The sequence below is a fragment of the Haliotis asinina genome, chromosome 1, assembly GCF_037392515.1.
Source record: "Haliotis asinina isolate JCU_RB_2024 chromosome 1, JCU_Hal_asi_v2, whole genome shotgun sequence".
NCBI lineage: Eukaryota > Metazoa > Mollusca > Gastropoda > Lepetellida > Haliotidae > Haliotis > Haliotis asinina.
In genome coordinates this window covers 95,774,937-95,794,962 of record NC_090280.1, presented here as the reverse complement: position 1 = coordinate 95,794,962, position 20,026 = coordinate 95,774,937, and the positions used below count along the sequence as shown (strand labels likewise).

At 41.8% G+C, this 20,026-nt stretch overlaps 2 protein-coding genes across 2 annotated transcripts in view; one reads left to right on the top strand and one right to left on the bottom strand.

Annotated features, from left to right (window-relative positions):
• Window positions 1–4,125, bottom strand: part of LOC137255800 (tRNA (uracil-5-)-methyltransferase homolog A-like) — a 21,390-nt gene extending 17,265 nt beyond the window's left edge. The window contains exons 1-4 of the mRNA XM_067793344.1: window positions 3,897–4,125; window positions 2,337–2,711; window positions 1,356–1,447; window positions 414–489 (exon numbers count right to left, since the gene is read on the bottom strand). Of these exons, the coding sequence (XP_067649445.1) occupies window positions 414–489; window positions 1,356–1,447; window positions 2,337–2,603 (435 nt within the window). The 5' untranslated portion in view covers window positions 2,604–2,711; window positions 3,897–4,125. The remainder of the gene's footprint in view (window positions 1–413; window positions 490–1,355; window positions 1,448–2,336; window positions 2,712–3,896) is intronic.
• Window positions 3,758–20,026, top strand: LOC137255826 (ran-specific GTPase-activating protein-like). The gene is made up of 6 exons (XM_067793392.1): window positions 3,758–4,234; window positions 7,569–7,672; window positions 7,974–8,131; window positions 16,335–16,463; window positions 17,989–18,060; window positions 19,478–20,026. Exons 1-6 carry the CDS (start codon window positions 4,220–4,222, stop codon window positions 19,639–19,641), a joined length of 642 nt encoding a protein of 213 aa, XP_067649493.1. The 5' UTR covers window positions 3,758–4,219; the 3' UTR covers window positions 19,642–20,026.

The following is a 20,026-nucleotide window of genomic DNA, read 5'->3' as shown; positions in this document are numbered from 1 at the left end:
CTATTACATAATTTAATAGAAACTGCCTACAGTCTGCTTACTCCCATTTTTCCGCACACCACGCAAGATCTTAATACCTATAAACCATTATGATGTCATATGTCTAGCAGTGTTACACTAGCAGTATACACTAGCATGGTTTAAAAGTGCATAATAACTTAAGTTGGACAGAGAGAGTGATATATTACAAAATGATCCCATGAAAATTCACTACCAGTTGGGCCAGTGACTGTGGAAATTTGCTGGCTCAACTTACAGCCAGCCTAGCGGGCCAGTTGCTATTTTGCACACTAGGTGAGTTAGTACATGGTGCATTAGCAACTCTGCATTTATTCCTGGCAAGCAACAACGTGAAGTGATGACTCTGGAATCCCTGCTAGGCAAAGTGTTACCACATTGAACCTGTCACCTACCTTGACACGAAGGACCTTGCCCTTCCACACGTGACCTTCAATCCCTGCAAGTGCAGCATCCCGATCTTCAGCATTTCTATGGGACAATAATAATACATCTTACATTTACAAATCTTTACTTTCTAAATTTATTGATTTTAATACTGATACAAATAAAATTGTTCTCATCAAGACATGGCTGCAATATTCTTACATGATGCTAAATGTTAACTCACTCACTACATTTACTCACACTCATTAATTACCTTTTGGCAAAAATTTATTTGTTAAAAACAAGTGAAGTCTCAGCATGTTTAGTGTTCCTAATTTTTCAGATTCACATTTACTATGACATTGTGCAGATCCAACAGGGAACCAATGAAGATGCTAGGTGCACTGGTATGATTCACAACTTGCTGTTTACGTATCCTTATGACGTCATCAATGTACCAAACCATGACATGGTGTATACTGAATTTTATGTTACTCATTTACTCATACTTTCATAGCGTAAAACATTAGGAAAAAGCAAAGAACAGATTTAGCTGAAAATCATTAGTATTTGTGACTGACTGACCGAATGAGTATTATTTTAGACATCATCAACTATCTTGAAGCTATTCATGATTAATCACTACCAGAATTGTGATACCTCACACCAAATAAAAATGGAGCAAGTGTGCTTTTCTGCCTCTCTTAGCAATATTCCCACAAAAGAAAAGCAGGGGACACCAGAAATGACCTTCACACATTGTTCCCATGTGGTTTTCCCTCAGCATCTTTTCCATGCCCATTGTATTCCCCAGAGTTGATTCACTCAGAATTTTACTACCAGTGGGGAACTGAACCCAGGTCTTCACCATGATGAGTAAATGCAGCCGCTAGGCTAGCAGACTGCCTCCACTAAATACAAATCCTATTCACAGTATCTTACTGACTATCATATAACTGAAAGCTTCTCACTTAAATGTAACAAAGGCAAAGTTGGTTTGTGGCATGGCTTTGATTTTGTGTGGATTCAGCTTGAGTGCAGTAGACAGCCTCTTCTTCAGTTGCTGAAAACAACGAACATAGCAATACAGTCATGGGAAACATAGGAAAACGAACATAGCACTACAGTCATGGGAAACATTGGGATACAGTCACGAGAAACAGAGGAATACTGTCACAAGGAAGAGAGGAATGTTCCTGTGTTCCCTCATTTGTTTCCATAAGCATACATATTCTTTTTTAATTTTTAATGTTTTAACACACTATACAGTCACAAAGAACATAGAAATACAGTCACAAGAAACGTAGGATTACATTCACGAGAAACATAGGAATACAGTCAAAAGGAACAGAGGAATACTTTCATGTGTTCCTTATTTGTTTCCGTGTGTTCCCTATTTGTTTCCATGAGCATATATATATTTTCTGAATTAATAAAGGAAGGAAGAAAGAAAACGTCTTCATTCAAGACTCAACTAGCTATTCTCAAAACATTAGCCGTCCTAGAAACTTCTTAAGCCCATTCTTAACACACTTGCTACAATCAAAGTTAGACTTTCTAGGGCTATGAACGTTTTGATAATTAGCAAGGGCCCTGGTATTGGTACTGAAGCTATGATGGACCAAATACTATACACTTCAAAAGACAAATCTTTTGGGGTTGATATTTGGCATCAAATCTGCTCCAAAAATTCCACAGGCAATTTAATAGCTTACAATCCTAGGAAAAATCAATGCTATACTGCACATTTTCGTAAAACAAAGAAAATATTCTAACATTACGAAAACTGTCATTGTCTGTTGTGCTGTTGAGAAGGCTGTCTGTCAATGTCCATTTTTATCAAACTTGTCATAGTGGACATTTTAGAGTACTGTCTGACTGAACAATAATTGAACATCTCTTATGTCATTCTGTAGAAATAATCATAGTTCTGATCATCCTTTTCCACTTACAGCAAATCCGTAATGTCTTGGCAGATTTTCAATTTCAACTTTGTAGATCTCTGATGTAAATTCCTTCCTTTGTGTGTAGCTGTAGGGATGTGCAGTCTCCATGGCAACAGTTTCCCCATCATCAGATAAGTTTGAAGAATTGTCATCTGTTTGATGCACATCTACTTTATCTTCCATCACATCCACTGCATCTGTCTTCTCAAAGACAGACGCAGGATCAGGAGTATCTGAAGGAGCCTCTTTCATCACAGTGCTCTCAGCCTCCATGTTACGATGCTTCCCAGTGCTTCAAAACTGCAATTCCAATACCAACTGAAATTTTGTCCTGTAAATCCGGTATGACCTTTCAGCAACTTGACATGAAAATCTCCAGATCTGAAACAGATTAAAAAGCAAATGAAAATTTTACTTTCAGCAATGGTAATATCATCTAAAGGCTATCCTTGATATCTCTTGAAGCTAATTTCAAGATATGTGATAGGTTAACATCTAAATCAAACCTTGACAGTCTAGCTGACTTCAGTTTAAAATTAAGAACTTGTTATGGTAAACTGTTTTGCTTTGAATGTTCTTCTGAGAGGTTAAGTTTCCCATGCTTTTACCTAGTATCTACTGAACAAAATTGCTGAAGAATTGTTTCTCCTTAGAACTACATGATTCATACCGGACATATATGTATCACAAACATTTATAGAAGCAATAAAAGCAAAATGCCCCTCTTGCCTAATAATGTAAAATGTGAATGAAATTCCAACAATAAATGCATGCTTCGCTGACCTTACTGAGTTATCACTTTCATTTCATTTGTCATTTCAACACTCAGTGTTCTAATGATGTCCCACGAGAGATCACAAAATACTTTTTTTGTACGATCTGATGCTGATTTTACTATTATTAGTACATTACAAAATATCGCTGTTATATTGTGCACATTTTTGCAGCTAGCCTTGCTGTGATTTTTAAAAGGACAAAAGGTACAGCATTGAAATGAGTCAGTGAGTGAGTTAAGTTTTATGCCGCACTAACCAGTATTCCAGCTATATGACGACTGTCTGTAAATAATTGAGTCTGGACCAGACAATCCAGTGATCAACAGCATGAACATGTGTCAACCAAGTCAGCAACCCTGACCCGTTAGTCACCTCTTACAACAAGCATAGTCGCCTTTTTGTGGCAAGCATGGGTTGCTGAGGGCCTATTCTACCCCGGGACCTTCACAGGTCAAATGTGATGAAAATGGGGTGAAACGAATTGGGGTTAAAGTGTTTGGGGTGAAATGACCCGTTACTAATCAAAACCGAAAGGTCCACGTTTTTCAGAATAATCGCCGTTAAAGTTAGTTTCATCCAAAGAAGGGTAGATGTGTGAATGTTGTTTTACGCACAGGAGAAAATCTCGCGGTGGCCCGAAAAACAGTATACAGTATAAGGGAAACTGACAGCTTATGAAAGACTGAGGTTACCCTCGATGCTGTCGGGGCGAAATGTTACTAGAGTTGTCAGGTTGCAAAGCAAATCTGTTAGAAATCCTTTCATTAATAAGGAAAGTTAGAAATCTCACCCCGTGCTACATAGGCGCAGCCATTTTGTATCATTATTTCGGAGAATATGGTAAATTATATAATTTTCATCAACAATAGTTGGTTTCCCTTAGATATCTCTGAAATTAGATGTAATGGTGTGTTAAATAACTGAAAACAAAAAATATCAAATCCAATAGAACGTACGAATCCACAAATCATAACTTATCAACCGGAAGAATATTAGGAATAAGGTAACAGCCTCGATCTGAATTCAGCGGGAAGTCGACTATATTTGCTGGATTGATTTGACAGAAGCCATCGAACAAGAAATCCAAGTCAATCAGTCGTTCTGCGTTCAATAATGGCAGATGAAAAGGTATTTGTTGTATTGTAGTTGCTTTGAAATTTAATCATCAACTTTAATTTCCAGATGATGGACAACGGGGATGTAGCATGTAGACATAAACAAACTTCTTTGACAGCTCACCTCACCTGCGAGTGCAGATAAAATCACAGATAAGATTTAGAGTTTGTTGCGGCAGGTTGTACTTACCTGGAATGTTGATTGGAGTGTTAATTGCTGTAATCTTAACTTCGTTTAATGCATAGTTTTTCTGTCAAGGGTTTTGATCTCTCTTGTGCGTGATTCTGGTTCATTTAAAGTGCGAATTTGGTGAAATAAATATTTTTCCACGAAAAGGTATAGAATTTGATTCAATAACTATCTACAATTGTACATAAAGTCATTCATCTTTTATTAATTTTTGTGGAGATGAAGTGAGGTGCAAATAACGTGTTCACTGACAAAGCATTACAGGGTTACAGGGCCTGCAAGTGGTAAAATACAGGACGAGATTCACATGCTCACTTGTTAAGTATTAACCTGCTTCAAAAATATAAATATACTAACCGATGAGGAGGAATATTGCTGAATGCATTATTGCACAACAAACAAAAAATTATAAACTCAAGTTTCCTAATCTTACATGCAACATAAAACACAACTTTAAAGTTGAAAAAAAAATGCGATGAAAAAAAAGCCAGTGAAATCAGAGTTAAACGATTCACTAAATTTCCCCCAGCGCTGGGGAAAAAGCGGTTTCAAAAGTTGCTTTGCTGCACTCACATCTCGCACAGTGAATAGGTTCGCGGAGCGTGAAACAGTATGCATGCCCACAGTATGAGGCCATGAGCAGTAGTCTAATCTTGGTTGTGTCCTCAAACAAGTCAATAATCTACTCGATACATAAAAAAAATCTTGATTGTGGTAAGTAGCCTCTGTCACAGGAAGCTCAATGTCTGGATTATTGACACCTATGTCTGCCTGCCTGTCTGCTAAAGACAATATGCAGTACACACCTTCAATCATTGACCATATGCAATTTGAACTTTACACTATCAGGCTAAACAAAATTTGATTTATGACCTGTGCACACAAACTGCATCCATTTTCCTGACAGAAACTGGTGCAAACTCTCGTCAGTTTCAAGTCCTGTTTTGTACTTGGACGAATGACAGTTTCCAGCCACATAGTAGTTCACTATCTATAACGGAGATGATTTTTGATTGGCTCGAATGCAAATTCAGAGAACATGTGTTTACAAAACCCAACATCTCTATATACATTCTTTATGGATAACAACTTCTTCTAGTGTGTAAGATTTTGTTAAACAAAGGTATACAAGTCCATACTGAAACATTGCATCAAGTACAATAAAAGAAGTTGTTATCCATAAAGAATCTTACTTTCTTGTGACTCGCCAAGCAAAGCAAGTTACATTGATGAGGAACCAACTTTACAAAGTTTCAGTCAGTACCAGATTCATAGGCCTGTGATAAATTATATAGATGGAGCAGGGAAAATCTACAACAGGGATAAGTCACTCGTTTGCTTTCTTTACTATTTGTATTTGCTCTAACGCATGCAATGACTTGGCTTGTTCCCATCGCAACTAAAGGTGCATTGAACAGAAATTCAGCCAGTTTATTGGAACAGTTGGTTTACATTAATAATTAATTCAGATATCTTATCGCCTGTTGGGAATGGCATGGACGCTAACAAAATGTTACCTGACACTGTCACACACCCCTCAAAAACGAATTTTAGAATCATCAAGAATAAATCAAGAAGGAGGGAAGTTACAGAATTGTAACTGTCAAGCATCACAAGCATCAATGGCAGATCAGATCAGCGATATGTCAGTTTTTCACTAACATCACATACAGCCTAACAATTTTTCTAAATTAAAAAAACTATCACTATTAACTCTCAAGCTACACAGTGTAGTATTTCAATGGTGGATCAGATCACATTGGGATATGTCTAATTTTTCACTCGCCTCAAATATACCCTAACAAATTTTTGAGTTTCAAAACTACCACTATTGCTGGCAAATACCTTTTAACTAAAGGTATGTTTCCCGTCTAGAAATTATTGACACAATTTAGGCTATCTTCACAGTGAATGGAGGCCAGTGAGCTATAAAATACCGACTTGAAGCTTAACTACAGATCTACTGTCCTAATACTGACACAATTATTTGACATAAACTGAAGTAAAAAAATAGTTAACTTGTCTTCTACATGTAGGTTTTCAGTAGACACAAGACACAGCGAATTTAATCAGCTGGGGAAAATATACCGGGCTCAATCTTAAGTACTAAGCTGCTGCTACACTGGTGACATGACGAGCTGAGGCATATGTTAGGGGATTTCGATTAGTTTCCTCTCCTTCTGTGTATAGTCTTCCTGGCTAGAGTAGCCTTTGATCTGAACCTTTTGGATTGTTCCCATCAAATATTGTTGGCCTGTTACTTCACATTTGGTAGAATAATGGGCATACTCTATTTTGTTGGATTATCTTTGCCGGATTTCCATTGTGTCCCACAGAGGATTGAGCTCAGCTTGTCAGTATACATTTAAGAAAGTCTAATGAATGACTTGTCAGTGTTCTGAGTTGACTTTATTTGACATTATTTATACACTGAATCATTGATGTCAATGAAAGCAATTGTACAAGGTTTCTTCACATCATATTGGATTAATTTGTAATGCACAGCTGACGTACTGGGATTGTGAAAGAGTACTTTATCCATAGGCCATTGTCAGGATTATTAGCCATTTTCTGAATTTAGGATGAGACACTGCCTTTATATCAACAGTAAACTTCAAAATTTTAAGTGGCCATTTTTCATTCTAATGTGTAAAATGGCACATGGCCCCTGCCTTTCCCAATCCCTGGACGTAAACCTTGATTTCAAACTTGTGTATTGTAACAATTAGTAAACATCCAAGACTGAATGTGTACTTTGAAAGATTACTTGAGTGGAAGTGTTTTGATTGAGTGCTTCAACTTTATCATTAAAAGCTTAAGTGTTGGAGTAGATCGAATAATCAGTCTTGCTTGCTTCAGCAATTATCTGTGAGCATAGGAGAATAATCAATATTTATAGAAGTTCAGTTAGAATTTACAAAGTATGGTTCTTTTTGTTATGTTTGGTATATCAAGCAAAAATACATTTCATGCAGTTTCCTGACTTGCAAAACACAGTGTAAACAACATATTGTGTGCGTGTATTTGCAAGAAGTATCCTAATATGTCTTGATCATAGTTTTAATCAGTTTCTATTTCGTTATGATTGTCCTGTTAATGCCAACATGAGTTCTGTGGTGGAGTTTGATTGCAGTTGATGATTGGACATGTTTTTCAGGATGATGCTCCAGAGTCCCCAGAACTTCATTTTGAACCCGTTGTGACCTTGAATCCGGTAGAAATAAAGACGTTAGAAGAGGAAGAGGAAGAAATATTGAAACTGTAAGGATAGATGAATATGCAGGGCTTATCTGTTTAGGTTGAGAAATGACATCCACTGCTTACACTTTTATGGGCTTCTTGTTTTTTTGACTACTTGTAAATCAATGTAAATTAAATCTTATTTCTCTGGAATCCCTTCTTTTATACCCTTTATTGAAGTGTTTGCTTCCCAAGGATCATCAAAATATATATGCCAGGTAATGAATGATTGATTTCTTTCAAACGGGACTGGTCTTTAATGTTATGCATATCCAACAGCTTAATGTTGAAGATTTGCTTCAAATTGCTCTTTGTTATGCAGCCGGGCCAAACTTTTCCGCTTTGACAACACATCAGAGCCTGCTGAATGGAAGGAGCGAGGTACAGGAGAAGTGAAAATTCTGAAACACAAAGTTACGCACTTGATACGAGTACTGATGAGGCGAGATAAAACACTGAAGATATGTGCAAATCATTATAGTGAGTGAACTTCTACTTTATGTGTATCAACTGTCCTGTAATGAATGAGTCTTCTCAAAGGAAAGAAACGAATTGGACTCTAATTTTGGTACTTGTAAGCATTTTGCTAGTATATTCCTGGAAGCAAATAAGGCTTTACATGAAAGCAGAGCTCCAGATAAACTTTTGACCAGGTAGGTATGATACGCATAGTTTTGAAACAAAGCGGGTACTTCCAGTTTCAAGCAATATTTTTTAATTAAAAATCTGGGTATGTATTTCAGATAACTTGTTAAAGAGCTGTTTTTAATAATAGATAAAGCCAAGATCCTCCAGGTTGAACTAATAATGATAAATTATAGCTAATAACTAATATGGTTTCATCCACTTATTCTGAAAGAAATATGTACCTTCATTTTGTGCCATGAACAGCTGTTGTAAGTGCTATTAAAGTGTCACCTTCAGTTGAATCCGATTGTGAAACACATCACTCATCGATTAAGTTATCTAGTAGTAATGTAATGAAGTTGTTTTCTATTTGTGGCTTAAGGAAAACTAGATATTTTATTTTGACTGTGTTTAAGCTTTTGACCATTTGCTGGACATTATCAATTGTTTACAGGACATGTAGAAAGAAAACAGCTATTTGTTCAATCGCTATTTACCGATGAGCCAATCATTGAAGAGTTGACAAACCATGACTGCTATTCAGTCTGTGTTGTGCATTTAAATTAAGTTTAGAATTATTCAAGATTCTTTTAAGCACGAAAATTTGGAGATGGAAAAACTTAAGCTTATTTTGATTGGCTTGAATTGATACAATACACATATTAATACGCAATTGGGTAAATACTCATTGTTATTTTGACATAGAGTAAATGTAGATATTTAGTGGTTTTTCATAAGCAGGCATTTATTTTTTTTATTTATTTCAACTTTTCTGGAGCACTGTGAAAGTAAAAGTGTTCCTTTATTCTTTCTTCACTGTGAGTGAAATTCTGGAAGTCAAGGAACACTTGTACTTGCATGTTCCCTTATTTCTTTCCATGAGTATAGATTTCTTTGGCATTCTAAAAGTTTAGGTGAAGTATAACAGTTATGTTGTTATAAAGCTACACTCTGTTTAGGTGACATTTCGACATATATCCTAATGTTTGGAAGCTCATTAGTGACTGTTCTTGATTACTTGATGACAGAAGACTCTATGTTGATGTGTTGTCTGTACAGAGTAGAAAAGTTGTTCATCCTTGAATTCTTTTTCAGAAGAAGTCCTCCTTGGGGTACATATATAGCATTAAAATGTCCATTTTAAAATGCCTACGACAGTTGTAACAATATTGAATAAATATTTTACAAAACAAAAAACTTGTTTTGTCTTGTGAGACCACCCCTACAGGGCCCCTACCTGGGCCCCTTGACAGCCAAGAGCAGGTAACTCCCGCCGCGAACCTCGCACCTCACTTTTCATACTGTCGTCATAAGAGACAGACGTCCAGCACAAAGACACAAGTACTGTCAAAGCTTACGGATAACTATGAGTGAGAAGACTTCTAACTCTGTATGTATGGTTCCTTTTTTATGCACGGGCGCTATTAGGAATTCATAGGTTAGACCTTTTCATTCATGAAATGTTGTAACTTTACGTGGTGTCCGCGTCTTTCAGCCATGTGGCTGACAAGATGGCGGTCAGCATGTTCCGCATGGTTAATGTTTCCAGCCTTGTTAATTAGAAAATTAGGCGTGGATTCTATTGCTATGGGGTGATTATGGATTTTTCCTTTGCTTGCAATTGGTATGTTTTAGTATAGTATCCTTTATGGCTTCTCTACTTAAGCGCATTGGGGGCTATTCATACAGTTCAGTATAATAGCTGCTATTTTTTACAGATTAGATATCGCCGGTGCGTTTTGTTTTTCTCTGTAAAAATTATGTGTGCTTAGTGGATTTACGGACCTTGCTACTACATAGCTTGGTTCTGTTTTTTCCAGTTTAAAGGATGCTCAACATGCAGCGCCATGCTGCCTCCCCAAGATTCACATACGTCCTGCCTCAGGTGCCTAGCTGAAGACGCACATGACGACCAGGGGTGTGCTATTTGCCAGGGGTTTTCACCCAGGGCCATAAAGACTAGGCACGCAGACCTTATATTCTATCGGTCTCTGATTCAGGCGGGGGGTGACATTTGGGCCCAGGAGCCACCCTCAAAAAAAGCTAAAGGGGAGAAAAAGAAGGGTTCTTTGGCGGGGGGGAAATCTTCCAAATCAGCGAAGTGTACAGTCGCCCCCCCCCCGCCCTGCGGTGGCTTCCACTTCATCCAGTGCACCTCCGTCTCAACCATCACAACCCTTAACCCTTGATATGCTAACTAATCTTTTACAGCAGCAAATGGCTTCGGTCCACACGCTCATTTCGGACGCGATGTCTGGTCTCCGTCAGGAGATCGGCGTCCGTCCGGATGGGGGTGTGGCTTCTAATATGGCGTCCCAAGGGGTCCCCAGCCAAACCTCTGGTATTGGTGTGGGGACACCCTTAGTGAGTGAACCGGTGCCGTTAGCAACTTCGGTAGCCGGTCACTCGGGGACGACCTCTCTCGGTCTTCCTAGGGAAGCGGGGCCGGCTATGCGTCACACGGACTCGGTCTCGGTCGGGTCCATGGCGTCGAGCCGCTCGGCTCTTCTCGAGCCTCTCTCACTCTCCGATGTTCCCTCGACCGATCCTCTGGAGCTGTCTCTCGAGTCAGAGATGTCGTTGCTGGAGGATCGCGTCGAGGAGATCATGGAGGAGGGGGAGGGTCGGGAGGGGCCTAGCGAAGCTTCTTTTTCGCTCGGCGCCTCCCTGAGGCAGGTACGGGAGCGTATAGCTACTGTCCTGCCTCAGGTGGTTGTGGCCACGATGACGCCCGACCCCATGGAGTTTCGACTCCCGGGGGAGGCATTCGCTCCGACGAAGGTGGCGGATACTCGGCTCCGCATCATCCCGTCAATTTTAGCCGATGTTATCAATCCCCTCCTGTCGGGATCGAGATCTCGCTTTGATTTACCGGAGCTTGATCGGAGATACCTGATGGGGGATCTCGGCATTTATAACCCCCCTGTGGTAGACGACTGCATTTATGCGTCGGTTGCCCTGGGGGGTTCATCTGGCAGCTCGCTTGCCTCGGCGAGGCAGGGTCGGAGGCTACCACCCTTTACTTCCAATGCGACTGCCCTCAAATCCGCCTATAGGTCTTTTGAGGAGCAGTACCGCAACGCTGCGCAATGTCTCAAAGTCACCATCCATGCTGCGTACACTTCAGTGTTACAGCGCCAGCTGGTGGACAGTGAGGGGGGCGAGGGGGAGGCTACCCCCTCGACCCTAGCGCAGCAGCTTACGGAGGTGCAGTCTCATTTGGCACGGGACTCGATTAGGTCCTCAGCGTGCCAGATGATGTCTGCGGTTATGGCCCTCCGTAGGCTGTGGCTCTCGGTGGCGCGGTATTCGCCGGCCACGCAGCAGGCTCTTCTTGCGTTGCCTTACCGGATGGGTTCCACCCTGTTTCCGGGAGCGGCAACAGTAGTTCGGGAGGCCGCGGAGGCTGTTTCCACTTTTAAGGATTCAAAACCCTTATTGGAGCAGCCGCATTCGTCTCGTGCGCGGCCCTCGACCCTTGCCTCGGTGTATCCTTCGGTGCCAACCAAGGACACTGCCAAATGGGCGCAGCCTTTGGAGGTGCGCAAGGGCAAGGGTAAAGGTAAGGGTAAGGGCAAGGCTGCCGGGCCCCAGCAGCTTTTTCAGAGGAAAGGGAAGTCGGCACCGACTTCCCATTAGTCTCTCCTCTGGTGCCCTTCATGACCCCGAATCAAGCAGGCGGAGTACTGCCGACGTCGGGGATTCACTGCCTTCTACCACATGTCCCTGTGGGTGGCCGCCTTTCTCTCTTCCTGCCGGAATGGGAAAAGGTCACATCCAATCCCTGGGTCCTATCCACACTCAGGGATGGCCACTTACCACAGTGGAAGCGAGACCCACCTCTCTTTTCCGGAATCCGTTGCACGCCAGTGCCGGCTGTTCCAGAGAAAGCCGAGGTGCTCCGCGCCGAGGTCCAGTCATTACTGGTCAAGGCGGCCATCGAGGTGGTTCCGAGGGGACAGGAACAAGAGGGGTTTTATTCCACTTATTTCCTAGTTCCCAAAAAGGACGGAGGGTTCAGACCTATTCTAAATCTAAAAGGTCTGAACAAATTGTTGCAGGTCCCTTCATTCAAGATGGAGACACTGAGGTCGGTGATCTCATCTGTAGAAAGAGGCGATTGGCTTACGTCCATCGATCTCAAGGATGCATACCTGCACATTCCCATGCATCCCCAGTTCAGGAAGTACCTCCGGTTTTCCTTCGACGGGGTATGCTATCAGTTTCGGGTGCTTCCCTTCGGCATCGCTACGGCTCCGAGGGTGTTCACCAAGCTTATGCTAATCCCAGCGCAAGTGGCCAGGTCACAGGGCAGGTGTTGTCATCCGTACCTGGACGACTGGCTCCTTCGGGCACTTGCCGCTCACCTGAGTCGAGACGCGACGTTTGCAGTCATGTGTATTCTCACCAAGTTGGGTTGGATTATCAATCTACAGAAATCAGAACTCGTTCCCACACAGGATCTGATCTTCTTAGGCGCACGATTCGAGACAGCGCAAGGCTTGGTCTCCCTATCTCCGGATCGAATCTCCAAAGTTCAGAGAGTTGTTCTACAATTTCTCGAGTCCCCCTCGGCCACAGCTCGGACTTGGCTCCAGTTGCTAGGCAACATGGCGGCGACAGTGGACATCGTTTGGAGAGCGCGGTTGAGGATGCGGCCCATTCAGTACGCCTTGGCTCGGATGTGGTCTCATTCCCAGAGCTACGAGACAATGCTCCACGCTCCGGGGTGGTTACTTCCTCATTTACGGTGGTGGACAGTGGTAGGGAATCTATCCAGGGGACTGCCCCTGGACGCTCCCTTACCAGATCTCTCAATTCAGACAGACGCCTCCCTCACGGGGTGGGGGGGGTGTACTGGGCAGTCAGTCAGTCTCGGGCCTGTGGTCGCAGAACGAGACGCACCTGCACATCAATGTGCTAGAATTGAGAGCTGTCCGGCTGGTGTTCCGACATTTTCGGGAGATGGTCTGCGGCTGTGTGGTGCGTCTAGAGATGGACAACCAGACGGCAATGACCTATATCCTGAAAGAGGGCGGTACGGTGTCTCCGTCTCTCCTTCAGGAGGCGTGGCAGTTTCTACTCTGGTGCGACCAGTTCAATGTGCGGGTGTTTCCCGTGTATCTCCCGGGGGTGGACAATGTTCGAGCAGATGCGATCTCTCGACGTGTTCTGGCTCCACACGAGTGGATGTTACATCGGGAGATATTCGAGACTATCTCCCGGTTGTTCGGGTCGTTCCAGGTGGATCTGTTTGCCTCTGGGGGGACGAACCAGATTCCGGTGTTTTGCTCTCGGATACCGGATCCGAGAGCCATCGCCCAGGACGCCTTCCAACTCGATTGGACGGACAGGGTATTGTGGGCGTTCCCACCTCTGCCACTGATTCCCAGGGTTCTCTCGCAGCTTGCCACCCAACCAGCTCGACTGTTAGTGCTTCTTGCCCCTCTTTGGTCGTCTCAAAGCTGGTTTCCGGTGTTACTCAGGTTTCTGGCACTGCCTCCTATCCTGTTACCCTTTCGACCGGACTTAATATCCCAGAACGGAGCGCCGCACCCGAATCCCAGGATTCAATGGGTGGCTTGGCCACTGTCAGGGATCGCCTCCAGGCGAGTGGAATTCCTGCACCAGTTGCAGATACAATTTTGGCTTCGCGGAGGGATTCGACAAACGTTCAATATGAGGATAGATGGGCCTGTTATGCGCGCTGGTGTGTCGACAGGGGGATTCTTGATCCCTTTTCTTCAACTTTAGTTGAAGTTCTGGAATTTTTACAGTCCCGGCTAGAGAACGGCCTTGCCGCGTCTACTATCTGGGGCTATTCCACAGCTATTTCGGCTTTCCATATTCCTGTCGACGGTGCTCTCTTGGGGCAGCACCCTCTTATGCAGCGTTTTCTAGCAGGCGTGGATAGGATCCGTCCGACTATCCGGCGGACTAGTCCCCCGTGGGACTTGTCAATCGTTCTTGATTGGCTGTCCGGTCCTCTTTTTTACGAGCTATCGTCTCTTTCTCTCCAGCTGTTAACTTGGAAGGCTGCCTTTCTTGTGGCGGTAACATCCGGCAGGCGGGTTGGCGACATTCACGCTATGTCAGCAGATCCTGCTCTGACCGTCTTTCATAAAGACAGGGTCAGTATTAGGTTGCCGGATTCTTACCGTCCTAAGATCGCAGGCGCTTTTCATGTTACAGCACCTATCGAGCTACCTACGCTCATGCAGCCTCCCTCGTCCGGTACCTCTCTTCGACGTGCTCACGTCTTAGATGTCCGTAAAACTCTCAGAGCTTATATCAAACGAACTGCTGATATCCGGAAGGATAAACAGTTGTTTTGCTGTTATGGCAGGGGGAGAGCTGGTCTGCCGGCGAACAAGCAAACCATTTCTAGGTGGCTTGTCTCTGCCATTTGTATGGCTTACACCCATAAGGGGTTAACTATACCCCAAGGGCTGAAAGCTCATTCGGTTAGGGCAGTGGCTACATCACAAGCTTATGCAGCGGCACTGCCCATTGAGGAGATCTGCTCAGCGGCTATTTGGAGCCGGCCGAGCACGTTCATCCGACACTATCAGTTGGACAAACACTCGAGGGAGCGTGCTCGGTTTGGTCAGACAGTTCTCTCCAGTGGGCAGTGTCGTGACCCTCCCTAGCTGAATGAGCTAATGACATCGAGATCATGTGTTTTTTACCTCTGGTGATGGGTCAGTAAATTCATTATGGTGGTGGATTTTATACTGGTGGTGGTTTTTGTATATATATTTATATATATATTACAAAAAAAAAAAAAAAGTACCAAGAAGACGATGGCACTTTCTTATAGCGTCGATATACGCTACTGTTATTATGTACTGTTATTCCCGGCACTGTTCGCTGGTTTGGGGAATGTACCATACAGTGTAGAGTTTAGGGCGTGGACTCATGTCCATCAGTCCTGAGCGCAGCCGTTCATTGGCTATACCCCACATTGGCCACGCCCCCGCCTGATTGACATCAGCAGTCTCGGTGTTTGGGTAAGTGTTTCTGTTATCTCTCGCAGCTTCGGCAGTGTATGAGAGTGTGTGAAGGGTATATGTTAGCAGACAGAATGCCTCTCCCGACTCACGTTCGTTGGGAGTCTGTTTTATGCTATATATGTACCCCAAGGAGGACTTCTCTGAAAAAGAATTATACAAACCTGTAGAGGTTATGAATTCTTTGAAGAATGTCCTCCTTGGGGTACGGCCACCCACCTCCCCACATTCTGTCTGACGAGTTCAGCATGAAAAGTGAGGTGCGAGGTTCGCGGCGGGAGTTACCTGCTCTTGGCTGTCAAGGGGCCCAGGTAGGGGCCCTGTAGGGGTGGTCTCACAAGACAAAACAAGTTTTTTGTTTTGTAAAATATTTATTCATTATTGTTACAACTGTCGTAGGCATTTTAAAATGGACATTTTAATGCTATATATGTACCCCAAGGAGGACATTCTTCAAAGAATTCATAACCTCTACAGGTTTGTATAAATTTTCCTTATTCTTTACCAAGCAACTAAAGGAACATTTTTCAACATGTAATGTAGATGACAACCCCTCTTTCATCCTTGTTTGGTTCTACAGATTGTGTTTATGTAACTTAGTGATAAAAATTTGGGTGATTGAGGTCAGTGACTATGTTGAAGAATATAGTGATGAACTAAGTTAATGCTAGGTGATTTAGTTTTCCTGAGCTTAATATCGTATGTAATAATAGTCTATTTACCATGTGCATTTCCACACAAACAGTCTCATTATTACGGCCTTGGACAACCCAAGCTGTTGATGTGCTTGAAGGTTAATAGTCGCATCTCCTAACCTACAGGGTACCCATTTTTCTGCTGTGTGAACAGTTTGAACACGCTTGCATAAAGTGAGACCTTATATGTCATGTTTGCTTCATTGAGGTAGAGATGATGTCCTAGAAAGACTCAGGAAGACAGCAAAATAAATCTACCAATCAACTTTCTTGTGCTATCAATGGAATCATCTAGTCATAAATCAAGGGCTAATAACTAAGTTCTCACAACTATTAACAACTTTGTTTCAGTATCACCGCACATGGAACTGAAACCAAACTGTGGCAGTGATCGGGCATGGGTGTGGTCAACACCAGCAGATTTTGCCGATGAGGAGTCCAAACCAGAATTGTTAGCAATAAGATTTGCAAATGCTGAAAGTAAGTGCCACCAACAATTGGATAGCACACAGCACTCATTTAAGACAGTTTACAGCAGATCACTCACTAGGCCTTTAGCTGCACAGTATTTAGAAAATCTGCATGTTTCAATCCTATATCTCAATCAAGGTGATTTTTAAAACATAGTATCTTTGGTCTTTTAATGATTAGTTACTATGTCCTAACATCACCAGGGACTGAAGGGATGATGTAAATCCACTAGGGTCCATGTACTATGTATCATACTAAATACAGTGTTCACCTTAACTGTGAAACCTGCATTTTTCATGCTAGAAACAATAATAGAACCACAATATTTTGCGTGTGTGTTTTGGGCGCATAGATTCTGATCCGTGTAATTTTGAAAGTACCTTAAAAATGCAACATATAGACAAACTATACAGTTTAACATGATTCAGGATTTTTTATGAAAATTTCATGCGCAAAAGATTTGGACTGCATATTTATCATTTTATTTCTGCACGCGTTCTTACAAAATGTACTGCGAACACTGAAATATCAAGCTAAATGGATAGAAACGTGTCTATAGGTTGGTTAACAATGAATGAGATACAAACCATGATGGTTTGACTAGCTTTGTACAATATTACACTTTTTTTAATTGGCCCAAGTTATTCAAATGCTGAAGTGAACACTAATTGTAAAACAAATGTAACTGTTCTGTAATCTGATTTTTTGAAAAACATGATGAAATGGTATTTGATTCCTGGAAACTGCAACACTGCTGTGTATTGACTCATAGAAATATCGCAAACAATTGTTTTGTTGACGTCATTCAAATCATATTGTGACGTAAAGTTAGAATGATGTCACAAATGAGCAACTGAAGATGGTGCCATGGGAACCAGCTGAAACAGCCAGCTGATTACACTTCACTGCTGTACCCGTACCCGATGTAAACTAGTGCAGACAGTAAAACCCTTTGGTTTACTTTTTTGTTTATAATGATCGATGCCGTTGGTTCCAAATGTATTCCTGTGCTTCAAGTACTCGAAATTGGCCAACACATAATTTTTATCTCATAAATGTAATGGATGCCATGCAGTAGAAAGTTTCATTTTATGAGTACACTCCCTTTTCTGCTGTGTATAAATATGGAATACTGAACAACCTTCCATGTAATACCATTTTTATTATACGAGTTAATGATTTGGTATCAAATGAGCGAAAGCGAGTTTGATACGAAATCTTTAACGAGTTTAATACAAATGATAATTCACGGAAGCGAGTTTAGTATTCTGTTTATTACTCGCCAACATAAATTGACAGAAACTGCCGTGAAATTCCCTACAGTGTGAGGACTCTAAGCTTCCCGTGAGTCAAGCAAGGTCTAGTAAAATCGCGACATCTGCATTAGCATTGTGACGTCACAACTTTGAACCATTTTGACGTCATAGGTCAAGCGGTATTGCACTAGTGCAATATTGCCGTTAAAATATTACACTGCAGTATCTTCAACAGGAGAGTAATAATAGTTCTTATGTTTGTTGTGTTAACCTTGCAGATGCTCAGAAGTTCAAGGAGAAATTTGAAGAGTCACAAAAGTCAGTTGAGGAAACAGTTAAGAAAGCTCAAAGTAAGAAAGACTGGATTTGCATTTGTTTGTGTTGTATTTTACATAGTTACATGATTCTTGTTAAATTTGCAAACAAGTTTAATTGTTATAACTGGACAGGAACATTGTGTTTTGAAGAAACCTAAACGTGGAAAGACTTTTATAAAGAAAGATAATGTTGGTCCAAGGTTTGAGAATTGGTTTCATGTCAGTCCTTGTCGTAAGAGGCTACGAATGGGATCAGGTGGTCAAGCTTGCTGTCTTGGTTGACATGTTATCGGTTACTAATTCCACAATTCGATGTTCATGCTGTTGGTTACAGGATTGTTTGGTCCAAACTCCATTATTTACTGATTGCCGCCACATGGATGATATAATACTGTGGGCAGCGTAAAGCTCATCTCACTCGCTTGCTCCTTAGGCCTGAAGCCCACTAAAAACCATTTGGACCTAAAACTTTTGTTTCTGCAGGTCTTTAAGGCCAAGAGTTTTTTCATCTCCAATAACTAAGAGTAATGTTGTTTTTTTTTTAGAAAATATCCTTCAATTATTTCTAGTTTTTATCTTGATCAGCAGCAGTTGTCTGCAGGTGAAACATCTATGCTTTTTGTGCAAACAATTCAGGTTTCTGAGATACGGTCTCTTAACCATGATCAAGTTTTCAGAATGCATTGCAAATTCCATACATTTATATTCTAGCTAAAATATAGGGCCTACACATTATGATCAGGACCCACAACTTTTTATTTTCTGGGTCCTCAGTGCTGACCCCTTTTCAGGGTTACAGGCAGCATTGGTTTTTAATCATTGTGACCTGGCTTAATGTAATTGTAAAGGCCCTGAACCCATACAGACTCTATTCTTGGCTGGATAATGTTATAAGAAATAAATTTTGTGTTGAAATCAGTCCACACATTTACGTGATACAGGAGCAGTTAGAAAATGGATTTGCCAAGGAATATTGTCCAGCCACCCACATTTGTTGAAAGAGGCAGCTGATGGGCATAACATGCCCAGAGTTTGTGGTCATGATGTCCTCCACTAGAGATCTGACCCAAAGTCAGTTATTTACTGGCAGCAGTCTTGCAGCTGCTGGGGCGGTGGGGAAGCATAGTGGTTAAAGTGTTCGCTCGTCACACCGAAGACCTGGGTTCGATTCCCCACATAAGTACAATGTGTGAGGCCCATTTTCTGGTGTGCCCCACCGTGATATCGTTGGAATGTTGCTAAAAGTGGCGTAAAACCAAACTCACTCACTTGCAACAGCTACGTGAAAAGTTCACTTACACTTGCCATCAGCAGCAGGGTACATTGAAAATAATAGAAGAGAGCTTAGTCAATCGGAAAACAACATATATGTGTGAGGTAAGGTAATCAAATGCCATACCCCTGGAATTACCTTGCAGATCTCAGAATGGGTATTTTGCTTTGTTTACAGATGGCGTTTCAGAAAAGAAGTCAACAGAAGATTCACTGGAGAAACCGAAGGAACAATCCAAGGACAGTGAAGCTGAGACATTGACAGAAAAACTTGGTGATATGTCAGTGAAAGAGGAGGCAGCATCAGATGTCTCAAGCAATAGTGAAACAAAGACTGATTGATAAGGACAGTGATTTTAGAGGAGATTTTTATCATGTGGTTGAAACCACAGCAAACTCTGGTCAAGACGATTCCATTGCAGGAGCTGGAACTGGCTGATCAGTTTCTGCAGTGGAACAAAAAGGGTATTTTAATCCACATTTTAGTGACCCTCGAAGCCACCTTGGTGCAGCCCAGTGATCCTGATAGGATGGACAATTCTGAAAGTATTACTTATGAGAACATTCACATCATATTTTTTTGTAAAATTCATGTCATTTAAATCGTGTATTGGCTGGATGGTCGAAGGTGTTCAGTGCTGTTTATTGTAAATATCCCTGCTTTTAAAGATCCCATGCACATTCACAAGTGATAATTTATGACACATCTGAATAAAACGTGAAATAT